At 30.0% G+C, this 27,195-nt stretch overlaps 1 protein-coding gene across 3 annotated transcripts in view; it reads right to left on the bottom strand.

The window, feature by feature from the left end:
- Positions 1–27,195, bottom strand: part of LOC106685918 (F-box/LRR-repeat protein 16) — a 356,715-nt gene that overhangs the window by 106,774 nt on the left and 222,746 nt on the right. For all 3 annotated transcript variants that reach the window (XM_067046395.1, XM_014428921.2, XM_014428922.2), the window contains exon 5: positions 13,511–13,675. In XM_067046395.1, coding sequence (XP_066902496.1) covers positions 13,511–13,675 — 165 coding nt within the window. The remainder of the gene's footprint in view (positions 1–13,510; positions 13,676–27,195) is intronic.

The following is a 27,195-nucleotide window of genomic DNA, read 5'->3' as shown; positions in this document are numbered from 1 at the left end:
TTGTAGTGAATGGGAAGTTTAGAGCGTTTGTCAAGTAAGTGTTGTAGCAATCGGAATCTACGAGCAGTTTCTTGTCGTTTCAGTCTTGTGTGCGGATTCCAAGTAAGTCTCTTGTCAAGATGGAGTCCTAAGTATCGAATCTGTTCAACAGGCGTTTTTTCGAGAATTAAATACTGAATTCTGTACAAAATCTGGCAATCAAAATACAATCATATTAAAAATATATGGTTAAATATGTATGTATATTAAAAATATTTTAAAAAACACATCGCCTTATTATAAATTATAACTCCTCTTTGATTTTTATTCATTTTATTTTTATTTATTTTTTGTTATTATTTTTTTTTATATTTTTTTTTTTACTTTCATCATGCCATAGGCGTTGATGACCAGAGGGTTTTACGTCTTTAAGCAACTATCAACAACAACAACAACAACCATATTAAAAACAGAAGGATCTGAAAAGTCAAACCGCAAAGTGTTCACGCTTACCGATGTAAGTAGGAAGTATTCTGATAATAAAAATTTTGAATCGAGTTTTCGTCGCAAATATGTTTTAGGTCCTCAGTCCAATTAATCGTCTCGCAAAATGATTAAAAACGTAAAGTCTTACAGAACTGATATTACATTTTTAAGACACTTGTATAATTGAGACGTCATAGTAAATTTTTCGTAATAATACACCAACCAAAAGAGCCTTACTTTAGATCGATTTTATATCTTTTTAGGATTTTTTAAAAAACGGCTCTAACGATGATTTTAATTGCATTCAATAAATGGATGTGGAATTTAGTGCTATTTTATATCAGATTGGTTTTATCCCCATTGAAATAGTCTAAGGCTTATATGACGACATAAAAAAAAATTCATAATCTTATTTTTCTTTAATAAATAATTAGTCTGAATTGCTAGTGATATTAAACAATGGATGAATACATAATATCAAAGAATTTGAAAAACAAGGAAAGGAGAGAAAGGGTTGGAATCTGACTAATATTTTATGAGGTGGTTATTAGTTTGTTTCAGTTTATAAAATGTTAGAAACTAAACTTAAAAATAGATACATTTTTCAATACGCTTCTAGGTAAATATCATCAACGAAAATAAGAATAAATCTAAAAAAGAAAAATTAAAAGAAAATATTTAAAATTTAGAAAAACATTGGTTTTGGCCGGGTTGTACTGTGTATTTAATACATCACTGTCCAAGGCATCTGTTTCTATACTCCCATCACCGTTTATATCATTCTTATTTCTTCTGGAAAACTTCCCGTTTTATCTATACTTAGGTAGGTACGTTATTGATGCATATTTACAATATTAAAAGACGACTTAGTCATGTATATCCTAGCTTTGTAAAAAAAAAAAAAAGTTCATAACAAAACAAAAATATATTTATAAATAATTTAGTTTAAAAAAAAAAGATTTAGAAAAAACAAATTTAAAGTTCCGCTGCGAGTTTGGGAAACAACTGGAACTTAATTTATCAAAAGTTTGAAAGTTATTATGAATGAAAACATTAGATTCGGTTGGAAGCTCAAAACTGGTGTAACGTTCTGAAAAACTGCTTCAGCATTCAGAGAAATGAACATGGAATCGCAATCCGAAAATACAACGATCATGAATCTGCAGCAAGAAGTACTGTCAAAGACATGTGAAGAAAATAATGAATGCTCAGCCGTCGCGGGATCCCTTCTCATCACTGGATCCATGAATATGCACAAGACAAGTAAATAATGTAAAAACCAAAAACATTTACGACCCTCTTTTACGCATGCCTACTGAGGAACCCAAGGGTCAACCAAAGCTATTTGCTTCAGTAATAAAATGTAGCCATCTCCTGTATTTTGAAATAATGTTCAAAATGTTAAGGCTCTAATTTCCTTCTTAAAAAGGAAATAGGACCCACATATTTCTCAATTAAATCGACTGTTAGAAATATAATAATTACTATTTTTTTAAGCCTTTAGAATGGCCTTTATACTTTTCTTCCATCTTTAAAATGGCTTTCATGATGGCCTATGAAACCACTAATCTCCCGCCAATTTTAAAACGAAATGGCAGATGGTAATGATATCCTGAGGTAAACTTAGTGAAAATATGAAGAAGAAAAAATCTCAAAGAGAAAGCCCTGGAAGGCCAAAAAAATTCTTTTTCTTAATTCAATTTTTGGATTTTACATAACTTGAAACGCATAATCTCGAATCTTGAGGGGAGAAGGACTTTTTTTTTTTCGTTCCCTCCTCAAACGAAAATAAATTAAAAATAAAAAAGGAGGTAGTTAGATGTATACCTGCTAAGTTTAGTATCCTCTCAGGCATTTTAAGGTTATCTGCAGGGCCTAGTGAAGTTTTTTTTTTTCGTACCCTCCATTAATAAGGAAATAGGGAATTAAGGTACAAGGAATGTGTTAGTTGAAGTTGGCATCCTTTTACCATAGGTATTTGGATTATTACAACTTTTTTTTTTCTGGCCTAGAGAAAAATAAAACAAACAATTAAATATATACAAATGAGAAATGGATGTATATATGTTGGCAAAACAAGATGTTTTATTTTGCCAAAACGGATTATTGGATTTTTTTATTATTTTAAAACCTCTTTATTGATAATATAAATATAATACGGATTATAAAAAATAATATATAATACATGTATTTACAAGTTATCTTGTTTTGCCTTACGGCATTATAAGATAGACAGAAAACATAGTCCGCTGAAGGCGGTTTTTACAATTTGTGGCTCTATAGCCGGGGGCTTACAGGGATTATTGGAACGAGGGGACTTCTAATTGAAAATAATAGGCCAACAACAACCACACCAAGAGCCTAACCTGAATCGAGCTTGAAGCTGGTAATGATTGGAGAGATAGAGTCCAATTATCTCCGACACAATAATGAGGGACACGCACAGACCTGAATGTCCCGAAATGTGGCACCTTAAAGAGCAAGCATGCAAACAAAAGCAAGTAAACACCTTTCGCCTGATAGGACCTGAATATTTTAGGAGCGCAGTGGCTCCATCTATCAGCTGCCTTCAGCTAATGTATTCTCGTGTTTGGTCGACTCCGTGCTACTCCTGTTACGGACTTAGTTCTAATAGGAAATGGAATATTTAAACATGGCCAAGAGTCATTTCATTGTAGATTTGAGTGCCCTCTTGTCCAGCTTATAATAGGTTAATGACAACATAATAAAATCTTAATGTAAAGAATAAAATTAAAAATTAAATAGTACACTGCAGAGGAACAAGAAGCATCTCACCACAACGGGGGGGAGGGGGATGAAGGAGGGACAACTACTTCTCAGTCACCCACGATGATACAAAGACAATTCTTTATTTTTATTTTCAACTAAAGAAAATATTCCTCTGATGCGCTCAATCAGTATGCCCAATTGTCTATTTCTATATTTAAGATTTATTTTTTTAAATTTCAACAAGCTTTTATTTATTTGTTTTTTATTTTATTTTATTTAACCTTAATATTAAGTTTCTAATAGTCGTTAGTTTTTCCCCTTTTTTCCCCTAGTTTTTATTTATTTATATTCATATTTCTAAAGAATTTCACTTTATTATTTTAAATTAATGTGAACATAATCTTAACGAATTTCAACATTACGTTTCTTTTATTTATATCACATTTACGGTTTGGGCTAGCAAAGATTACCATCTCATTTAGCAATTTTATATTCATTCATGATACTTACGATATTCCTGTACACAAATTTGTTCGACCTTTTCTAAATCACTTTTGCGTGAAAGGTACTCAATAATTATGATTTATTATCTTTCTAAAATGAACTATTCAATTATTATACGAAAAACAGTATTTTCGAAACACAAAAAATCACAGGTTAAGTAAAAAAAAAATCCAAAACAACGTCTGTAAAATTAGTTCCACAGCTCAGAAATAATGTTAGATGAGATAACCAATTACGGAGAATTCGTTTATAGCTATTTGAGTGTAAGAAACCACACTTATCAACATCATTAGGCACAATTTATTTTGGAGACCTTTTTTTTTAGGACAGCTTGTTTTTATAGACATTTTTAAATTAAAAATTATAACTACCCTATAACTTACCAAATTAATACCAATAATATTATTAGGATCTTACCTACGAGTCTCTAAGCTCCTTACTTGATGTTTACAAAGCTCAACACAAGTACTGTTTTGTTTCAAAGGATCCTAAGCCTTGTACAGTTGGGATTTGAAGGAATGAAATAGGTTACACGTGGAAGAAGGTTTGGAACGAAGTGGTGCTTTTATAGGCAAATTCAATATTGTCTACCGGCATAGGAGAAGTGGTTCCAATACCCAACCTAACCTTACTCAGTTCATTTACTTCATGACATTATAATATTTTTATGACAGAAATTTATTATATTTAATATTTTAATGTCAATTATCAAATTGAAAAAGTTTCATAATAAAAAAAAAAATTAAAATTGGAGAGGTGCGCGAATCACAAAACTTTCATTTACCACTCAAATTCGAGTTGAAATTAATTTCAAATTCGTTTCAGAACAAATATTTTCATACCATTCACCGTGACAATTATTTTAATAATTTCCAGGTAACTAAAAAAATATCAGTTGACTGATTGATTAACTCAAATTTTAACAGAAATAATATTATTTATCCTAGTAAAATTTTGAATTTTTTTTTTGTTTTGCATAAGTATGACAGAAATTTAAAAAAAAAATAAGTTAACTAAAATGAACATTTATTCTGTAATGAATTGTTATGGAACCAGTATCGACGAATTATGGAGATTGTCAACCTACAAATTGAAATGCTCAAATATAGTTCACGCGGAATAAAAAAGTAATTATTTAATAACCATGTCGACATGACAACAGTATCCAACTGGCTATATGGAACTGCGCAATGACAACAGTATTCGACTGGCTAAATGGAACTACGCAATGACAACAGTATTCGACTGGCTAAATGGAACTGCGCAATGACAACAGTATTCGACTGGCTAAATGGAACTACGCAATGACAACAGTATTCGACTGGCTAAATGGAACTACGCAATGACAACAGTATTCGACTGGCTATATGGAACTGCGCAATGACAACAGTATTCGACTGGCTAAATGGAACTGCGCAATGACAACAGTATTCGACTGGCTAAATAGAACTGCGCAACCACTCGTTACTCCTTTATTTGCGCGGTTTAATCCATTCTCCACTACTCTATGTTATCTATTACATTTACTAAAACTTATGGCTTTCCATCAATATGGAGTACGTTTATATCACAACTTTTATTTCCATAAATGTGTTTGCAATCAGTACAATATAACTTTCCTCCTATCTGGTCAACCGCTAGCCAAACCATAGTTAACTAGTTGCTAAAGCGTTCCTGTGCTACACCGCTAATTTTTAACTTCGATTTTACGGCTGAAACAAAATCATTGAATTCAACGGCAAGATTTTTCTTCTTCTGAATATTTCCTAGTGCTACAAGGAATTGGTTTCATGAAATCATTCACTTTAGCTATCATGTTGCATACAGGGGAATATTGCAGCTTCTTTGGATTTTGAACCATTTCAGCAATAGCTCATCCATTTCATCGAGGGTAGAATTTTAACTTTTTGAAGGATTCCCATTTTCTATAAGATCTCGAATCAAGGCCGCCTGTTTCCAAATTTAAGATAAAGTAGAATGACTTTCGTTCAATTCCTTAACCAAACTGATGTTAGTCTCATCATTTTCATGAGAGCAGCCAATGTGAAACTTCTCCTCCTCACTGAATATTTTTTTATTAGATATGATGCGTCTCTTGAAGGAAACAATAAAAATAAACTTTAAAAAATTCTCTAGACAGAAATGAATTCCTCCGATTTCAAAAAATAGGTCTAACGTGAAAGAAATATTAAATCTTGAAAAATTAGGGTTTTTACATGGCTTTTTTATGAATTCTTGGAATACAGTCACTAAAGCCAATCTATTGTTCGATAGATCGTAAAAATCCGTCGTTTTAGCCGATCAGTCGTTATAACCGGTTAATATTGGTCGTTATACCGTTATACCTATCGGTACCGCTATCAAAATCACAGGACCGGAAATATTCGACAATATAACCGATACATTTTTGTTTATCTACGGTTGTTATAAATGATATATATTTACCACCTAATCCCCCTTCTATTCCCATACAATGCAAACTTTTATTTTTAGGAGTTGAAAAATGTATTTATTTGGAATCAACAATAATCGATAGTCATATTTCGAGATTGATAAGGTCTATATGTGAATTCACAAAACAACCTTATTTTCCCTGAACGTTCGAAATTTGGGCTTATGTTATCTACCTTTCATTTGGAAAAATAAATTTGTTTTATTGTATATTACTGACATAAAAACTTTTATTAGCAGTTGACTGAATCGAGATTAAGCTGCAATTCAGCATGGATTTGCTTTCCTCAAAGTAGCCTACCCTCGAGTGTACATATTATTGCTAAGCCCTGGCAATAAGGACTTTATTAAGTTGTATAGCTACTCCTTACATTGTTAGAGATATTGGCCTTTAGCTTTCATTACAGGGGATGGGGCGAGCAATAACCTCCTCTAACTGCTTTACCATCGATTCAAAGCCCTTAGATTAAACGCTAAAATAGGATAGTCTATATCGGATGTTAATCGAACCCAGACAATATACATAACTGAAATATAGCAGCAATGCAATGTAAGGTATTGGCGAGCATTTACATTAGAATAAATACAATTATGGAAAATAAGTAGTTAATAATTTTAAGTATGTACTATTCCTAAATAGTTTTTGGAATGTTGAAGTGAGCTGTGCCAGTTTTAGTCAACATTGCTACGACATGGCTAATGGCTTTGATCTAAAATTATCCGATACTAACCTAGAGATAGTTATCTTATTTTTTTTTTTAATTTTGTAAATAAAAGAACGATGAAATCATTTAATCATTATCTTCCATTAAAGGGCATTCATTGTAAGCTGTAATAAATTTAAAGTTAATAAATATCCCAGGGAATAAAGCTTTCTGATTCTTGATTCTACAGAACTTAAGAAATACCGTAGTCAGCATTTTGCTCCAATAACCCGATTTATTCCCCAAATAATTAGGTACACTTTTTATTATTTTTTACACTGTTATGTAAGATAAAGTCCTAGCCACCATATATTTTTACAAAAATATAACAACGGTAGTGAGGAAGGGGAGAGAAATACTTTGATTGAAATAATTGTGCTGCTCAACTTCATTGGGCTACCTTATACACAGCATACTTATGACTAGTACAGCACAATGTTTTGTAATCCTCTTAATATAAATAGTCACAGCATATTTTTTTTAATTGCCACATTATAAAAATTCCTGCATTATGTACCAAATTAATACACGATTTATTTTTCCTATTTATTATTTCTTCCCTTGAACGTTTACATTTTTTTTCTAGCTTTTTGTCTTTCTTCAAATATGTTTAATTTTTTTATTATTCCAATTCTAATAAGTTTCTCTCTTTTTCCCATCACACAAAAAAGTAAATTTAAGTCAAAAGTATAAAAAATACATAAACATCCCCATTTATAATCTATTAATATTTTTAAAAAACAGTACATGCATACAAAGATTACAAAATAAAATTAATAAGAATATTAAGCTAAAAGTAATGAATATAAAATTAATAATTATAAAAAGATACCAAATATAATATAAAGAATCAATAAATACGTAAATAAAATAAAAGAAATAAATATATGTATTTAAAAAAATAATAAAGTTTGTTGTTGTTTTTAAAACATTTAAAATAGCTCGTAATTTAATATTTAAAAAAAAAACAACTATATTTTGATGGTCTATCAATTATAAAATAAATTAAATAGCATTGTTCTTTTTTTTTAAAACTGGAATTTTAATTATAAGAAATCAGTATTTAATATTCAAAGCACTAACCTTTTAATGATCAATAAACAAAATAATTAATATTAATATACATATATAAAATAAAGTTTATTCCTTCAGGCTAGTAACAATTTTAAGGACCACGACCTTTGATAATTAGAACAGGAAATAGGCCCAACTGAATTAGACAGTAGCGAAAAAAAAAATCATGTTTGCTTCCTAAAAAAAATTCACAGACGTCAATGCCAGAATGCTCCCCTTGGTGCCAACAGCTCCATCTTTGCCAACAACCTGTTGGTGATAATTAATGATCTCTTAAGATCGATGTGATTAACAAATAACTTTTGGAACAGTGAGTGAGATTATTGAACTATAAGAGTTGTTCGAGCCAAGGAAATGTCCCTAGGAGAAACGAGATGGAATCAATCACGTTGAGAAATTCGCTCACTTCTATCTAATGCCTTTGTTTCGACAGAACATAGGATGGAAGATCAGTCACGGGCTTGAAGTTAAGTTCATGATAGCCTTAAAACCGCTTGGGTGCAATGGTTCGTTTGCAATATGCTGTATTTAAATGTTAACCCATTCCTTAACTGTCACAATGAAGGTAGTTGTACTTGTAGAAATTTCTAAACAATAATTAAAAACAAAACATCACAATTAGGATAAAAAAGGAAGCCTAGTTAGTGCAGGGGAGGATCCATAAATTGTTTTTAGAAGACAAACAAATCCCTATAAGGCTCTATGCTTCATTTAAATTCCAGTTTCGAAGCTAAGCCAATGAATTAACAAAGATTTAAAAGAACAGCATTTAGCAAAATGAAGAGCAAAAGATGCAGTAATTAATTACTATTCCATTTTGAAAGTACCTTTGTACGCTTTTTTTTTTAATTTATTCAATACCACATAGGCCTGATGGTCCGTGTTAATGGAAGAGGTACATATTTTTTTTTTTTTTTTTAACAATTGATTATGGGGTGGTGAAAGTATAGTCTCATACAAAAGACACCCTTAACTATATAAACTATATACAATATTATAAATAAAACAAAAAAATAAAATAAAATAAATAGATTAAAATACTAATTTAATAAAAGTAAAGTTAAAACAAAAATAGGGAACGCGGTAGCCACGGGGTACTACTAACTCTAAGGACCCGATTTCGAACCCGGCTGGGAGAAAATTGTTTTCTGTTACACTGTAGCAGTGAGTCAACTCCTGGGGTCCATCCAACCTCTTAAATTTGGTACCCTTAATTAGGTAAAAATCTGGCGGTCGAGCGTGATTCTGATCAAATCACATCAATGTTGGTCTAATAGCACTACTTCTCTACAAAGTACTGAACCCCTTCATGGGTTGTAGTTGTGCATATTTAAATTTGATTTAATATTTAAATATATAATTTATAATAGGATATTATGCAGCCGCCTGGGCTTCAGTCTTCGGGTGGAGGTTGGGTTTCCCAAGTTGTAGGTCACTGCTCCTTTAACTGTCGGTAACTGGGAGAGGAACTTCATTAACCCTATTTTTAGATGTAATCCTCTATTGTCTCTATTTGTAATTCCCGATGCAATTGGCTATTACTTGAGTACTGAGTACACAATCATTATCGTAATACGTAATCAATTATCTACGTACCTCACAATGATAATTGAAAATAACTTAAAGTGATTAATAATATTGTATTTGATTACAGCAAACTCAAATATTGTAAACAAACATTTAATAAATTACATCTCGTTCTTGAATACCATATATTTTTGTATTTAAGTAAAATTTACTAAAAAAAAAAATTATAGTATATCGATACCAATATAGGACACCAATGGGAGTCTTGGCCGAAAAAAAAATATATGGGTACTGAGTGGAAATGAAAATTAAGTAGTTGGTTCCTTTAATATTAGAATATATATTTTTAATAGTATTCAAATTAGTAAAATTTACTAAAAGTAATAAATAATACTTTAATATTACTTAACATTTTTTTTTAGTATTGATTATAATCGTATTTAAACTGGATTGTATGAATTCTCTGTACTCAGAATTAAATATTTTCTTGAGTTCCGTTTACTTTACCAGTAGTCACCTTGAAATGTTATGAAAATGAGTATTGTACTCTATACTCAAATGTTTTTAGTACAAGTAATGCAATCATTATCAGCTGCTCAGTACTCAAGTATACTTTACCCAATTCAGGGAAAGTCCAAGATTAGGAGGTTAAATCCTGAACAGACCTTCATGATTTACAAGGGTGTAGAGATAACCAAAATATATAAATTTCCCTTCTTCTAATTAATTCTAATATCTGAGTTATATTTTTTTATTTTACTCCAAAGCAAGTCCCATGACGTCCCATTAATTATTTTAATCAAAACTATTAACTGAAAAACTTAATTTTATTTTTGAAATTTTGACAATTTAAATGTTTTGGGTTGGAGGGCAATTTATTTCAAGGACTTATTTGCATTTTCCACTTTTTCATCAGGGACTAATGCCGGACGAAATGCCAGGCTAGATAAATCACCGCCAGGGGAGGGGGGAGGGGCTAAGAACTTACCCCCCCCAAGCCCTCGGTCCAGGACCCGAATAGATTACTGTATTAAAAGTTTATATGATGGATCGACTCGCTCAGTGCTTAGAGCAGTTTGCATATAAAAATGTTGAATTCATGTAAATGATGTGGTTGCTATGAGTGATTAGCTCAGCAATTATTAATCATACTTTCTTCTAAAAACATTTTACCATTGAAAAAAATAAATAATCCAATAGTTTTTCATCAGTTTTTATATGAATTCAGTATTAAACAAATTTACCTGTAGACGAGATAAAGAGTATTATAGATATGATTAAAATTTGACATTTGACAGATTACTAAATGAGTTCCAGAATACTCAAAATAACATTTTTTTGTTACTTGTCAATCTAAAGTAGGTAAATATACTGTGGTAGATAACTAAAATGGGTCAACACGTAAGCAACAGGTGTTAAGCATTTCGTGATCATCAGCCCGCCAACTCGGCACACTTAGACAGCGGTATTCTATTCATAGATTTTGGTCTTGGTGCATTCTTATAAATGTTGACTTTTAACAAGCAATTTTTTTATAAATATTTTGTAAATTGATGTATCAGTGCCTATATATAGTTGTATAATTTTAAAGATTTTATCGCAGATCTTAACGTATTATTGGATTTTAATATATTTGAAATATGCCACAATTTATACATCTACATGCAATCTTGGTTCAAGCAGATTGTAATTAATCAAACTCCTCCTAGCAACCACGACTACACAGCTATGATCATTAGTGTTTGTGTTTCGCAGTCTTGAGTCCCAATGGTGGTTGTATTTGGTCAACTTATAGCGTTTTTATTTTTGAAATGAAATGAAAATCGATTTTTATTCCTTTTGCATTTAGAATTCTAAAAACAATATGGAAAATTTGGGCAGCCTTTGTTTGGTTGCATTATAGATAGTTAAATAAAATTAGATAAAACAGCAATAATTATAGTAATAAAATAAGAACTTGAGATAAAACTAAACAAAAAAAATGCATTTTTTAAATTATATACCTAAGTTTGCATAGACATTAATTATTTACAAGTATAAGGGGAAATTATAATCGACGTGACATATAATTTATGTTTAAATGATACTAAAAAGTAGGCTTCACGAATGGATATGGAGTAAGGAATTCTAAAATGAGGTAGCTCAAACAATAAGTTGAGTATTTTTTATTTTAATGGAATATGATGCCATGGCCATGTAGGATTTTTAAATATTTAAACTATTTAAATATTTTATACATACATACTATTTGTACTATTTATTATAATGAGAGAGAATTATACGTAGACATAAGTAATATAAGTAAATAATAGCAAATAAAGAATAATATTATTAAAAAAAAGGGAAAAAAATGAAATAAAAAAATGAAAATATAAAAAAATTTAAGAACTAAAACAATAAATCATGTATTAGTATTACTTATTTTAGTATTTACTGGTTATACCTATGTATTATAAGAATAATATGAAATTGTCAAAATGGTTTTAGTATTTACTGCTTATACCTATGTATTATAAGAACATGCAATTGTCCAACTGGTTTTAGTATTTAATGGTTATACCTATGTATTATTACAATAATATGTAATTGTACAACTGGTTTTAGTATTTAATGGTTATACCTATGTATTATTAGAATAATATGTATTTGTCCAACTGATTTTAGTATTTAATGGTTATACCTATGTATTATAAGAATAATATGCAATTGTCCAACTGGTCTTAGTATTTAATGGTTATACCTATGTATTACAGTATTTACTGGTTATACCTATGTATTTTAGTATTAACTGGTTATACCTATGTATTATAAGAATAATATGCAATTGTCCAACTAGTTTTAGTATGCTGAGTGTATAGCAACCCGATATAATTGGGCTGCACTGTTTTATGAATAAAGTGATTCATAAACCTTTGTAATTATTTAGTTCAATAGCTGTGCACAAGAAGTGTCTTCTAGTAAAGTTATTTTTGTATCTTTTGTAAGTTGTCCATGAATGACCATACAGGGCCGACCGGATTCAATAAAACAAATGACCCTGTTTTACAACAAAGTACTATTAGTATTTCAGTTGGTACAATTTCACTTAATAATATAATGCTGAGTTGTATTTTTTAACTCCTTTAATATCATCGATTGTCATCCCCATTATAAAACGAAAAGTATTAGTGCTTGCAAATTAGTTTGTATACTTAGATTTAGGGACTATTGTTATATGCTCCTTTATATTAGTTTGGTGCTTATGAAATGTAGGAATTTTTTTACATACAAATATTTCACTTCCTGTTTTCGTTATGCTTTAGTTTTTGACATGAACTGGTTCATAGTCTTAGAGTCACATATCAACTAAGATGATTTTCTCATAAGTATTCCTTTTTTTTACTTGTTTTTGAATTTTTTACCGATATTAATTCCACTGATATTCATGTTTTTTTTTGGATGAGTATAAACTTGGCAATAATGCTGCAAAAGCTGCACGTAATATATACCTGGATTTTGAGAATAATACTGCTGAAGATCTAAAAGAGCAGCATTGGTTTTAAAAATTTAGGTCTGGTGATTTTTCACTACAAAACGAAATGCGAGGAAGACCCAAAACGACCGCATACATCGCACAGACAATTGCAAAATCATATGAATTGAAATATAAAGTTTTGCAGTAACATAGCCTATTTACCGGACCTCTCGCCAACCGACTTTCATTTTAAAAATGTGGGTCTGTTTTTACTGGCTAAACAGTATAAAAATGATAGCTTGAAAAATTCGATATCTAAATTTATTGATTCTAAAGATCAGATTTTTTTTTAAAACAGGCATCTATGCTTTGAAGTCCCGTTGGGAATAGTGTATAGAAGCCAATAGAATATGTTTTTATTAAATAAATAATTATGAAAAAAGATATACAGTTTTATATATTCACTTCAAAATCCGACATTTCATACGCACCAAAGTAATAAAACATGGCTCAGGTGGAACCTATGTGTTTATGACTTTTTAGATTTTTCATAAGATTATATGTTTTATTATATATTATATTGAGAGTGAAATAGACTCACCTATGTTGACGACTCCGTGGTTGGTGATCTCCCAGCAGGAGCGGAGGCGGAGTATGGTCAGCGATTGGCTCTGCTTCGGGGAGAAGAAACCAAGGGCTGCGTCGGTGACGTGGTAGGCCTGCAGCGAGAACTCGTAGAGCGAGGGCAGCAGCTGGGCCACCGCACCTGCGGAGTAATGGATTGTAATCATGGAGTGTGGTCATGGATTGTAATCATGGAGTGTGGTGGAACCGCTTCATCAGGCTAATAGATTGGTATGTGCTGCGGGTGCATAACAGCAGTGTAAGTGAGGTGTTTCATGAACGGCTACTTAATCAACGGTTACACAGCAGGAAGTAATTCGTTACTTCACTAACGGACTCCGTAAGAACCAAATAAACTATTAAATTCATTAAAAAAACATGGACGGCTTTACTCATGACTCATGCATCGCAGTTTTTCTAGAAAGAAAGGGAATAAACCGCTTTTCAGATAAGCATGTAATCAGCCTGGTCCGAAAAATTCTTATTGGAAAAAATAATACCTAAATACCAATAATATATTTATTTTTGAGCACCCTGTACATATCCTAACTATATAACTTTCACTTGCCCAAGTACGAAATATACAGTACGGGAAAGTATTATAATATAAAATATTTCAAATATATTTTTTGATTGGAAATTCACGTCTTATGAATCCTAATTACCAAGTCTCGTAAAATGTTTTGTGTGCGTATGTGAACCATCTAGCTCAGAAAAAGATATAGGCAGCCAAAATTACATATTTAAGGCAAATACCTTTAAGTGCCACCTTAAAACTAATGGATTTTTCATACTTTTTTATGTACCCAAAAAGGCAATAATGATTTTTACTAAACAATTAAACTATCTTTAATGCTAGCTGGGAATCATCCTAACTAAAGTATTCAGACAGGACGTAAATAGCGAATTTTGTAAATAGCTTCCTCATAAGTACCTCCTTTAATATTGTTTACTTGAAATAATAATAAATAAATAAATAAAATAAATTAGCCCTCTCTCATTTTTATTAGTAATGAAAAATAGATAAATATAAAATAAAAATATATATATAAAAGGAAGATGGTCTGGGTCCGGGTCCTATGTTTCAAGGCTTCATCTAAAAAGATATAAACAACTAAGATTAAGTAGTAGAGTAAGATAATAAGATAATATGAAAAAATAAAATAAACTATGGTGTGTTTAAAAATTAACAAATACATTTCTATAAATATTTTCACATGTTTTAGATCATTTTTAAATACATCATAGTTTATTTTTATTTCATATTATTTTGTTCTCTCTCTTACTTAATCTTTTTTAGCCCTGATGAAGCCCTGCAATAAGGGGAGAAACGTAGGATCATAATAAATAGTTTATTTTCAATTTGAGTTCAATCAGTTTTTTTGACAACACGGACCTCCTTTTTAATATCAATATTAATTTTAATATTAATATCTTTTTAAAATCTTCCTTTTTATTAATTACACACAATCTATCAATGATAATAATAACTAACTTAAATAAAAAATTTGAGAAATAATTTTATCTGAGTTGAAAACTGATTTCTGGAAATAATATAAACGTATAATATATCGTTAGTAGGCCAACAATTTTAGAGAAAAAAATTTAATACATTATACAAGGCAATGCAGAGCTACGAAAAATGTATAGATAAAATATATAGACTTAAGGCGTTCGGTCGTATATTATGACAACTGTGAAAATAGAAACTTTTACAATGTAAAAATTTTTATTAATTACAATTTTTTACGTTTAAAAAGGAATTACTTACAATAACTTAAAAACATTATTCTCATAAGTTTTTTTTTATTTTATTTTATTTATTTGTTGATATTTACAACTGTATAAAAAAAAATACAACCAGTAAATTTGATCATAATGACATAATGACATGATACAGGATGTAGAGAAACTACCCAGTAGTAGAACTCTAAAACAGTTTACAATATAAGGTCACGAGGCCATCTTCTTTTTAGACGCCTCGGAGGATTGCCAGGAACGGAAGAGGAAGCAAGGTTAGAAACGAGTGGGTTTGGGTGGTTAGGGAGTTTATAATGGAAGGAATAATATCGGGTTCGGGTAGATCGGTTACATAAGGAACATTTAGGTCTTTAAGGATGGTTTTATTAGTAACAAAATAAGGAGCATTGAGGATTTTACGAAGGATTTTGGATTGTAAAGATTGGATACGAGAGGAATTCGAATTCTCATAAGTAAAAATATTTTTATAAGATTCTTTCAACAATTTATGAAGTCAGCCTTAATAAATATGATGATGCCAAAAAGTAAAATCCATAATAATTTTTGTTATCATGTCTCAGAACCGAATACATTTTTTAAGACTCAAGCTGGCGGGCGCCAGTTTTTCGCTGCAATGGTTTGATAAATCTTTTTGCGTCTCCATCGTTATGATAGTTTCATCCACTAATGAGGTTAGCCATGATGAGGGTGGGCCGTCTATAGCTGAGGGAGTTGAGGTATAGGTCTTGGCAACCTCGGAACTGCAGCCCTCGGGGGTCGACTTTTATTTCTGTGGTGATCCTAAGAAATGAACATTTGATCCTCTATCCTTAACATGATAGGGTAGTACCCTGTAGATAGCCTCCTCCTCTCTTCCCTCCCCCTAAAGTGAAAGAGTGATATGTTTAGTATTATGTAACTTATCTGTTTGTAATTATGTTAGGATTCACAGTTAGGATCAATAGATGTTCAGAGACTATTGTATTCGTGCTCAAAATAATGAAACAATAAATGAAGTATTCTCGATTTTTTGTTGGATTCATATCACATGATGTGTAACTTTATTCCCATGTATGAAGAATATATCAGTATTGACAAATATAAAGGATGTTAAAAAATTAAAAATTACCCCCGGCCAGCGGCTCCTGGGCCAATATTGTAACCCCCGCCTTCAGCGGACCCAGCCCAACCCCTTATAATGCCATGTGGCAAAGGATATATGTATATATTTAGATATATATTATTAATGTTATTTATCTATTTGATACAGGAGGTAAGAAGAAAAAAATATTAAAAATTAAATTACAATCTGTACCGCTATAACCCATGAAGGGTCAGGGGTTTAGTACTTTATAAGGAAGTACTGTTACTAGACTAAAGGTTGTGCAAGGAGGTGATTTGGCCAGAATCACGCTCGACCGCCAAATTTTTACTCAACTAAGGGTATCCAATTTAAGAGGTTGGGTCCCAGAACCCACAGGAGATGACTTAGTGTAACAGAAAACTATTTTCTGCCCAGCCGAATTCTAACTCGCGTCGTTGGAGTTATTAACCACGGGCCTTACCCCGGGGCTACCCGCGCTCCCAAATATAAAGGATTTAAGTCCAAAAATGTCGATGTTGAGTTAAGCACATTGTCAGACTCAGAAAAAAATACTTAATGGATTGGTGTAAAGGATTTAACTTGTTTATTAAATTGTATATTATGACAATATCGTGGTTAAAACTGTATTAAACGGATGTGTTTTATTCAGAATTTGTTTAACTTTATTTTTCCTCTTTTAAATAATCAGGAATATAGGCTTAAATGCTTTATACTTCTCAGTACAAATATAAGAACTAACTAACATCAATAAGATCAGACTCAGGTTTTATTATAAGCCAATAAAAACGTCAATATCTAAGTATCTTATAAATAAGGTTAATTAAAATAAAAACTAAAGAGAGAAATTAATTTTTTAAATGAGATTTATATCAGTAATATAGAGAGCAGTTTATGACCTTAGGAGCCATCTTATCCTGTAATCCTTCCTTACGATAATGTCTTATGTCCTACATCGTAAGGGTAAGAAAGGTGAGTTCGTAAGAGGGTAACTTGGGGTTCGTGTAAGAGGGTAATCCTGTCCATTCATTAGGTGAGACGCAGCGACCAAAGCCTCTTACCTTCCTTTCGTCGTAAAGATTAAGGTTAGATTATATCTGCAGGTTTATAAAGCCTTATCGGTTTACCAGCTGATAATAAAAACGTGACCTGGTAATATGGTTTTTCCGTACTCCCAACGTTCCTTAATATTAATATTCTTGGAACAAATTAAGAAAAAAACATTGATATATTTTTTTTCCTTCCACATACCTGAATATGAAATGTACAGTAAGGAGTCGTGCAATGATGAAAAAAATCTCAGTAATTAACTCAAATAAACAGTTTAAAGTCCCCAATCAGAATTATTTGTCTGTTCATGGGTGAAAAAATACGAAAAATATATTTTAAATCACGTGTTTTGAGATCTCCTGAGTTCAAAATGAGTATGTGTGCATCTATTTCTGAACAGCTTAGTTCGAACTGAATCGAAAACTTAAGAAACTAAAATTATATATTTCAGGCAGTAATATGCCTAGGTTGTGACAGCAACTATTTTGCTAAAATTGAATAACCGTGTCACTTTATAAAATTGATTTTTCAATTTTCTCGATTCTACTAATGATTTGAAACCCGCCGAGTCACGAAGAATTAAATAGCTTCTAGCACCAGCTGGGTGTTGCCCTCGTTGATATGGTCTGATTGGGCTGAAATGACGATGTTTAAGAAAATATTCCTTTAAAAGTACCTTTTATTTTGTTTATTTGAAAAAAAAATAGTTCATATTTTTAGCAGTAATAAACAATTGAAAAATACAAAATATTAAATAATTTCATAAATAATCCTTGGATAAAAAAGGAAAAACCAAGGCATTGCGGATGGGAAAGACCAAGACTACACAAAAATTCCCGATTGCCTAACGACTTAGTACGTTATTCCCACCTCAAGAAATTCTTAAATAGAAATTTCATTTAAAATAAAAAATTCGAGCTCGGGTCCTTGGAGTTAGTAGCCTCGCGCCTTACCACGGTGCTACCACCCCTCTATAGAAATTTGATGACAACAGAAAACTAAAAATTATTTGTTCATAATTTCTCCCTTCCCTTCATCTTCAGATTTTTTTTTTTCAAAAATCACAAAAATAGCTAAATAATACTTTGGGTCATATTAAAGGTGATAAGTGAAAGTAGTGTCGTTATGAGCAGTCTAGCTTAGAAACAAAAAGCTATAGGTTACTAAAATTAGGAATTTGTTTTACATGGCCTGAATTTTATAGTAACGTTTTTACTAAGATTGACTAACTCGGGCAGAAACAGAGAAAAATATTAAGAGCATCATTCTGAAACTTGTTGTGGAGGCCAATTCACAAATTATTTTGTGAATAAAGAGAGCTTTCATTATGACAGTCTTGTCATGGATGAGCATATAGTTAAGAGTAATACTAACTATCAAGTTAATCTTGATAGTACGATAGTAAATGTTAAGTTAGGCAGTCCTAGTGACTGCTATACCTTTCACTATCAATATTATTACCACTTGATAGTATTTTATTTTATTTATGATAGTATTTTATTTAATTTATCGATATAAACATATCGATGTTATATTATTTATATAGACCTTAGCTAATAAATGTTAATAGGAATAAAAATTTAATTCGCTATGTCATGAAACTACTAAATCATACTAAGATGTATACTTTTTTATATTGTTTTAACAAAAAATTAAATTCGTTATATTATTAAATTATATTAAGATGTTACAGTAAGCAATAGGAATTTACATATGTATACGTATTTATATCCATCCTTTCATTGTCATCCAATACTAGCAGCTACTAACACTAAATGGGCCAAACTCCGTGGCTAAAAGATGTATATATTAGATAATAAACTATCTACCTATCTATCTATAAACCTTAGCTGCATATTGTAAACTCTGAGTTGAAGAGGGAAAAAATAACCAAAAAAATGTATTCGACTACTAACTAATAACTAATTCTCTCTCATCCCTTTTGATATTGTAGGTTGTCAACCTGACCAGTGCTCTGAGTAAGGAACATAATGCAACTAAGCAACCGCTCGTAAATTGTTTTTCGAGTTCCCCTGCTTTATTATTTTTATTTAAATTTTTTTCTATTTATTCAATGATTATTATTATTGTTATCATTTACATGTTTTTCTTTATTTTGTTCTCCTATTTATGTATATATTGTATGAATGAATATTTGAACGCTAATAATTAATGCGCTTAATTTATGGAACATTATATTAATTTAGTTCAATAAAATAAAAATTATTGTCACTATTAACGCTTTAGGAATAGAGGGTTGAACTAAACCCCATTAAATTTAAAGGATATATTTCCTTAGATACCACACGAATCCCTTAGCGATAGATTGAAAAAAAAAACATGAAGAAGAAAAATTGCGACCAAATCCCCCAAAGGCCGCGTGCTGATACGCTTTATGTTTAGTTCTTGATATTCAACGTAAGGTAGAGGTGTCTAATGAACTGGAAGTGTGTAAGCAGAGAGAGGAGCTTATTCCCTAAGAAGATTAGAAATTCAGAACTGTTTTGATAAGAAAAGAGATAGGCCGTAAGATGATTTCATCTCCGCATTAGGTATACTAAAGTTTGTATAAAAATTATTTATTCTATTTTGAATATATTACTTATTTCACATACATTATAACATAGTTTTTTAATATTATAATTGTAATTTTAACATAATTAAAGCCATTAAAATTAAATTAAGGAAACAAGTCGTGGTAGAAACTATTCTATAGTCCTAATATGAAGACAAACGCTTTTATTTTCCAATTATAGCTCAATTAAATTACAAAGAAATGTATGACTTTTATGACAGATTTTAATTAAACTGTGAATTGGCAGTTATAACTAGTAAGACATATTCTTTACATTAAAAATAACATTATTTATTTGAAATGTTTCTTTGATAAAAAATTCTTATCTATTCGAGTTGTGACGGGAGTGGAGCGTAGAGATGTAACCACACCACCTGGCATAAGCCAAGAGGTCATGTAAAATAGATTAGCCACTGCCGCGAATATTATAAACATTTCTCCTTTATATTTATTGAAACCTTTGTTTATTATTTTCTTGTATGTTTATATACCCCTTTCAGTGGCAAATCCATTTAAAAACTTCTACTAGCTGATTAGTAATGATAGACTGTTTTGTATTTTGTGATTTTTTGTTGTTACATTATTTCGACCAGGACTGATCTTGGATGCCCCCACTAGCTTAAAATTTTGCAATGAAGGTGTATTAGGAAGACTGCTGGTTTTATTTACTACTTCACCAAACGCATACTAAAAATTTATGGAACCAACATTTTTTTGTTATAATAAATTATTTAAGAATGTAAAATTTGTTTTGAAAACTAAATTTAAAAAAGAAAAAAACATAAACATATTTTTTTATAAGTATAGGTATGGATAATGTTTAATATTAAAAAAAAAAAAGATCCTAAGCGAATCAATATCATAAAAATAACAAAAATTTAACCAGACCAAGGTCACAAATTTCGGTCAAAGTTAGATTTCTTTTTGTAATTTTGATTTGTGCAAGCACATTCATTTTCTAACATATAACTAGTGTTTCCTGTTAAAAAAGTTATTTATTTTAATTTTACTAGATACTTACAATAACATGTAATGTTGCACTGGCTAACCCGAGTGAAAGTTTTGCACAAACTTAATGATTTTTTTTTTTCATAATAACTTTGTGAGCAGTTGAATCTTTTTTCTGAAATGAGTTGCTGGAATGTTACAGGACATGTATAGTTAAAAAAAATAATAATAAGTAAATTGGTTTCTATGGAAACATAGAAGAATAATTTAAAGATAAACATAGGTACAATTTCATATAGCTCGCGTATTTACTAAGAAATAATTAGACTCCTCTCTAATGAAAAATTAAACTCTAATAAAGGAAAATTTAAGTAATTCACATTCTAAATTAGGTACAAAAAAAATAGAATTTTGTTTTTCTTTAACATGCTCCAATGGGAATCTGCTGAGAATAATTTATATATTAACATAGGAATAAGCTCGTTTTATTTCTTATAAACAATCATCTTATTTTATCATTCAATTAGAATAAAAACTATAATAAATGAAAATTTAAGTAAATATGGCGATAATTAAGGACATTAAGAAAAGCAATCATCGATTTAGACTTTCTTTTTTTTTTTGTTTTACATAGCATTTAATCATCTATTTATAATTTAATTATAATTGATTGAATTATAATTCAAGCAATTTTCAATAAAATGTATACTTTTTGAGTTGTGAGCAAATAAAATTTATTTTTTAAACTAAACTACATTTCTTAGACATGTATTTGATTTCTTTTTTTTTTTTTTACTCGTTGAAATCCTGTACACCAAGGATTGATTATATGTACTTCTATACTATTTATTTAAATGAGTCTTTAATGAGTTGTACTTTTTTTAGTTTTTTTTAATATTAACAAAGACCTTAGCCATGCTTATCCTTCAAATGAAATGAAATATAATTTTCTTCTGGGAATCTTTCTACAGGCTAGCTTATAATGAATTAATAGCTAAATAAATATCTCAATCAAAATTATGAAATAGTAATATGAAGAATGAAAATTAAAATAAAAGAAGAACTGAAGTTTCAAGGTTAACGTTTATAAATACTTCTACCAATAAAATGACTAACAAAGAAATATTGGAAAAAAAAGAAAATAGAGTAAAATAAATACAAAATAATATAGGTCCTGTTTTATTATAACATATTTGAGGTAGATTGATAGTTCAGGAAGCAGAGAAATAATTTATGTTTAGATGAGATTAAGGAAAAAATTTTACGAATAGATGTGGATAGAGAATTCCGTAACGAAGAGGCTTATATGATAAAGGATTTTTTGGAAGATACTATTCTTTATGAAAAGGAGTTGGAACTAGTATTTACAGTTTTCAGAGAAACAGGGTTTGAACAACATAACTTTAATATGTCACGATTTGTATAAAATATAAAGAAATTTAAATTAAGGTATATAGAGTTGGACTGTTTACAGTGAATGTTTCAGCAGCCTAATTAAAACTGTTAAATATTTATCATTAGAGCACTTAAACTAAGTATGTAAATTGCATGTAGGAGTTGGCATACGAGCTATAATTTATTCACTCACGAAGGGTTTAATTCAGAGCCAGGTAGTACAAGATCCTTCTGGTCTGTGTACGACAGTGCAAAACATACAACATTATTATTCACCGACTATAGTTTAGCATGGCTAAAAGTGACAAATATTTTGAAACATAAACTTTTAAACAACACTTCAATTGTGTAACCGATACTTTATCTTGAAAAATGGAAAATTGTTACGTACACTAGGACGTGACAGTGATTTATAGCACTTACGTAATCCTATAACTGTCACAGGATGGTGTTAATATGGAATAGTCTAAGAGCCAAGGGGAAATTTCCTATCCTAATTAAAATTCCTAGAAAAGTTCCTGAGATATAGATTTCCAACAGTTATAGAGATATAAATTCACTAACTACTGATGTTTCAGTACATTTTCTTAAAAAAAGTTGTTTTTTAAAAATTGAATTTTGGGAACTATTCAACGTAAACAGCTACTAAGGCTCATATTTTAGCAAATTAATTCTACTTTAAATGCTTTCATATTAGTTTTCTATTTTTTTTTTTTTTTTGTGTTAGTTTCAAAGAGTTGAAGCTACGAATGAAAAATTATTATTTTATTTTTTATTTTTAAACAGCCACCGTTTTCTATTCCCCCTAACTGTACTGGACAGCCATCAATTCTGTCTGAATAGTAATTATACGCAGTCTTCATTAAAGCAATACAAAATTAGGGTGAAATAACTAGATTTTTTTTCCACAGGGCTCCTTATACTGAGAGCTGGCTTTAAGTTTGTTCAATATAACGCCACTATATTAGATACTGGACTATTATATAAAAAAACTTTTACTCAAAACTCATTACGCATAATACAACATTCACTCAGCACAATGCTATAAGTTGAAATTAATCTTTGCTTGTTTATTAACAGACATTTTTTTATCATTCACATAGACAATATTTTCCTATAATAAATAGTTAAATGAGCCTTTAAATTGGCAGATCAACTAACTCCAATTTCAACATTTTTCAAAAAAGTACTGTTATTAATATTTCGTATTTTACGATTAATAATCGTTCCAAAACTTTAATATTTTTATTTTGCAAAAGTGTGGCACAAATAAATAAATGTAACAGTTGAGTAAAATTTACATTGTGATCATAACGATTTATTCAATGCTAATTGTTGTTTAAGAAATATTTAAAATACTAAGAACGATTGTATAGAGTTAGTCATCCAGCCAATTGAAAGGTTAAAATAAAGATTAACTATAATAAAAATATACATTTGACATCCTTGTTGAAATTATATGAATAATTCATGTCAATTTTTAACGGAAAACTAACGGTCTATAATCCCGTAATCTTACGTGCTTTTCCATTTTCCATCAATATGAAAAATGAAAAAAAAATTTCTATTATAATTCTTAGGTTAATTATCAAATACTTTTATAGTTTATATTTATCCATTGTTCACTATTAATGAAAATATGGTTAATTGTTGATCATTTCAGATAAACAGTAAAGATATTTTACAATATTATGAATAAAAAGTGACGATATTTTATGAGAAGATTTTTTGAAAATTCGTCATTAAAGCCCTGTAATACTATTTCAGTGAGGTAAAGACCAATTCGATATATAATTCTAATTAATATTTGGACTAAGGGGAACTCAAAACGTGTTATTTCGTCGAAAAATCGAATTGGTATGTTTTCAATACTTCCACTTACTTATGTTTATTACACATATATTACAATTTGAATTTTATTTAATTTCAAGCTAAAGTGAGTGAAAACTGTTTATTTCTAAATTACATTAAACTGTTATTGCAAAAAATGGCAATTGATGGGTTTGCTGAAAAAAAAAATGTGTAAGAATTTTAAATTTTTGAAGAACTGTTAAAAGGAAAATTCTGAGTGAGCGAATCATAACTCAAATCATGGCAGTCTAATACGAAGGCAATTGGTTAATTCTCAGGTACAATTGCTATTATATAAAAAATAAACGTATGTATATATAAATATTAAATTTTGTATCTAATTATTTAGAAGTTTTAACTGCTGAATAACCCTTCAGTAGAATTATAATTGTAATAACGAAGGAGAAATGAATTTTTAACTGCTGAATAACCCTTCAGTAGAATTATAATTGTAATAACGAAGGAGAGATGAAGTTTTAACTGCTGAATAACCCTTCAGTATAATTATAATTGTATTAACGAATAGAAATGAAGTTCTAACTGCTGAATAACCCTTCAGTAGAATTATAATTGTAATAACGAAGGAGAAATGAAGTTCTAACTGCTGAAAAACCCTTCAGTAGAATTAATATTGATCAAAACTCAATTGAATTGATATTAAGAACGTTTTGAACAAAGTCTTAATTTGACAATAAGCAACGCTGCCTGAATACAGTGGGATTTTTCAGTACACACCATACTAATCGATCTTAATGATAAAATAACAGAACCTATAGCCACTAATTTGAAGTTAAACTAATCTAAACCACGGTACACCAGTTTGATGATACAGTACAATAGCCCGGTAGAAAAAGATCTGTTATTTCACCCTAATTTGTGATTATTTTACTGAACACTATGAATACTTGCTTGTCAAAATTTATGAAACTACCAAGTATAGATGGGGGGGATACAAAATGGTATCTATTCCGAAATGTGAAAAAAATATATTTTTTTCATTTGCAGTTCGATATCTTTGAACCTACCAACACTAAAAAACCTAATAGAACATTCTTTGAAGTAAAGTAAATTTTCTAAAATATGAGCCCTAATGGAGCTGTTAACTTTTAGTAGTTCTCGACAGTTTTTTAAAAAACAATATTTCCTGAAATATGTACTGAAAGCTACTGATCTTAGTGAATTTATTGTGATAAATCTTTATCTCGTTCAGATGTCTAGCACTCGAATTACAGCTACCTTAATATGCTATATAGTTGTTTATAATGTTTATCTTCGTATAAGTAGAAGATTTAATGTGATTTGATAGAAGAAATTAACAATGTGTTGATTTCTAGTTGTTCGGACAAAACTCTTGGTTTAAGAAAAACTATCATTAGAATAGGAATAGGAACCATTAGACACACAGATATCTGCCAGCATGAAAATTACAGCTATCGAATTCACTATAATGTAATTTATAACATTTTTCTTCGTAGGGGTAATAGTTTTTATGATAATTGCTATTTCCAATTGAAATTTTGTCCGAACAACTATAAATCAACTTATTTTAGTAAATATTATGAAAACTCCTCTCCTACGCAAATCAAGGTCATAAACTACTTTATAGCACATTAAACAAGCTTTTATTTGAGTGCTGACATCTATACGTCTCACGGTTCCTGAGATATACATTTCCCCACAGTAAATTCACTAAATACTGATTTTTGAAATACATTTTGTATATAATGTTGCTATTTGAAAAAACTGTAAGTCGGGAACTATTGAAAATAAACAACTCTGTAAGGGCTGATATTTTAGTAAATTTACTCTACTTTAAATGATGTCATCTTATGGTTTCTAGTGTTGTAGGTAGTTTTAAAGATATTGAGCTCCAAATGAAAAATTATTTTTTTTTTTTATCATTTTAGCCGCCATTTTGTATTCCCCTACCTATATTTATCAGACTCATCAATTTTGGCTAGTAGTTAAGCATAGTTTTAATTAAAGTAATAAAAACTTGGGATGAAATGAATTACTTTTGCCTCCTATCGAGTGCTTTAATAGGGGTATTCATGATCTTTAGTTTAACATGTTAAAGCATGTTAAATGGAAAAAAATTGCCTTTTTTTGCCTTGGTAAAACGAAATAACATGTAACGTGGCTGAGAGTCTGTTAAATTGAGTTATTAATGTCACTTGGTCTGTTAAATGGAGAATGACTGTTAGACCAGTTGAGCTCGCCACCATTTTTGTTTGTTGTGTCAGGTTAGTTCTTTCGTGTTTGTGCTAGTTATTATTTCATACCCTTGTTGTTATTTCATAATACAACGGACAAAAAAAAACAGAAGAGGTATAAGCAGACCGCCTTGTGTTGGATAGGGAGCGATTTGAATTATGTTTACCAGTTCTGAAATTATAGCTCTATAGTTTTCTAAATTGCTAATAGCTATATTTTAAATACAAATAGATCCCCTGATAATTAAGGTAGAAGCATGGGAGGAGTGACATTTTGTAGCTATTTAAATTAACTTTTACCTGACATGTAACATGCTATATACGCTTGTTAGAAAGGTTTTCAAAGAAATTACTGAAAATAAGTGATTTTATTCTTAAACAATACATAAGGTTTGAAGATAGGAGGATAATGGGTTCATCAATACAATAAATACTGAAAAAGTGGGTTATAGATATAATAAATTTTTAAGAACCTTTGATTTCTTGTATAATAGTTTCAAATTGAAAGTAAAGAGATTTAAACCTATCTTTATCCAAGTTTAGTAATACTGAAGATCTCCAGTGCGTAGATTTTCATACTGATCCCCTGAGAAAAGGAACTGCATATCTGAATGATAGAACATGGAAAATACTTTCAATACAGTTGTCAATTAGCTCATCTTCATTCTTTTCCTCACAAGTTTGAAGATCAATAAGACACTCATAAGCTCATACTCATAAGCTAAACTTTCACACAAATTCCACTTTTCACTCACTCTAGGCATGTTGTAATAAAATGCTTAAATCAA

Source organism: Halyomorpha halys, unplaced genomic scaffold (assembly GCF_000696795.3).
Source record: "Halyomorpha halys isolate HHAL.00 unplaced genomic scaffold, Hhal_1.1 Scaffold755.1, whole genome shotgun sequence".
Taxonomy (NCBI): Eukaryota; Metazoa; Arthropoda; class Insecta; order Hemiptera; family Pentatomidae; genus Halyomorpha; species Halyomorpha halys.
This window is presented reverse-complemented; position numbering and strand designations above follow the sequence as displayed.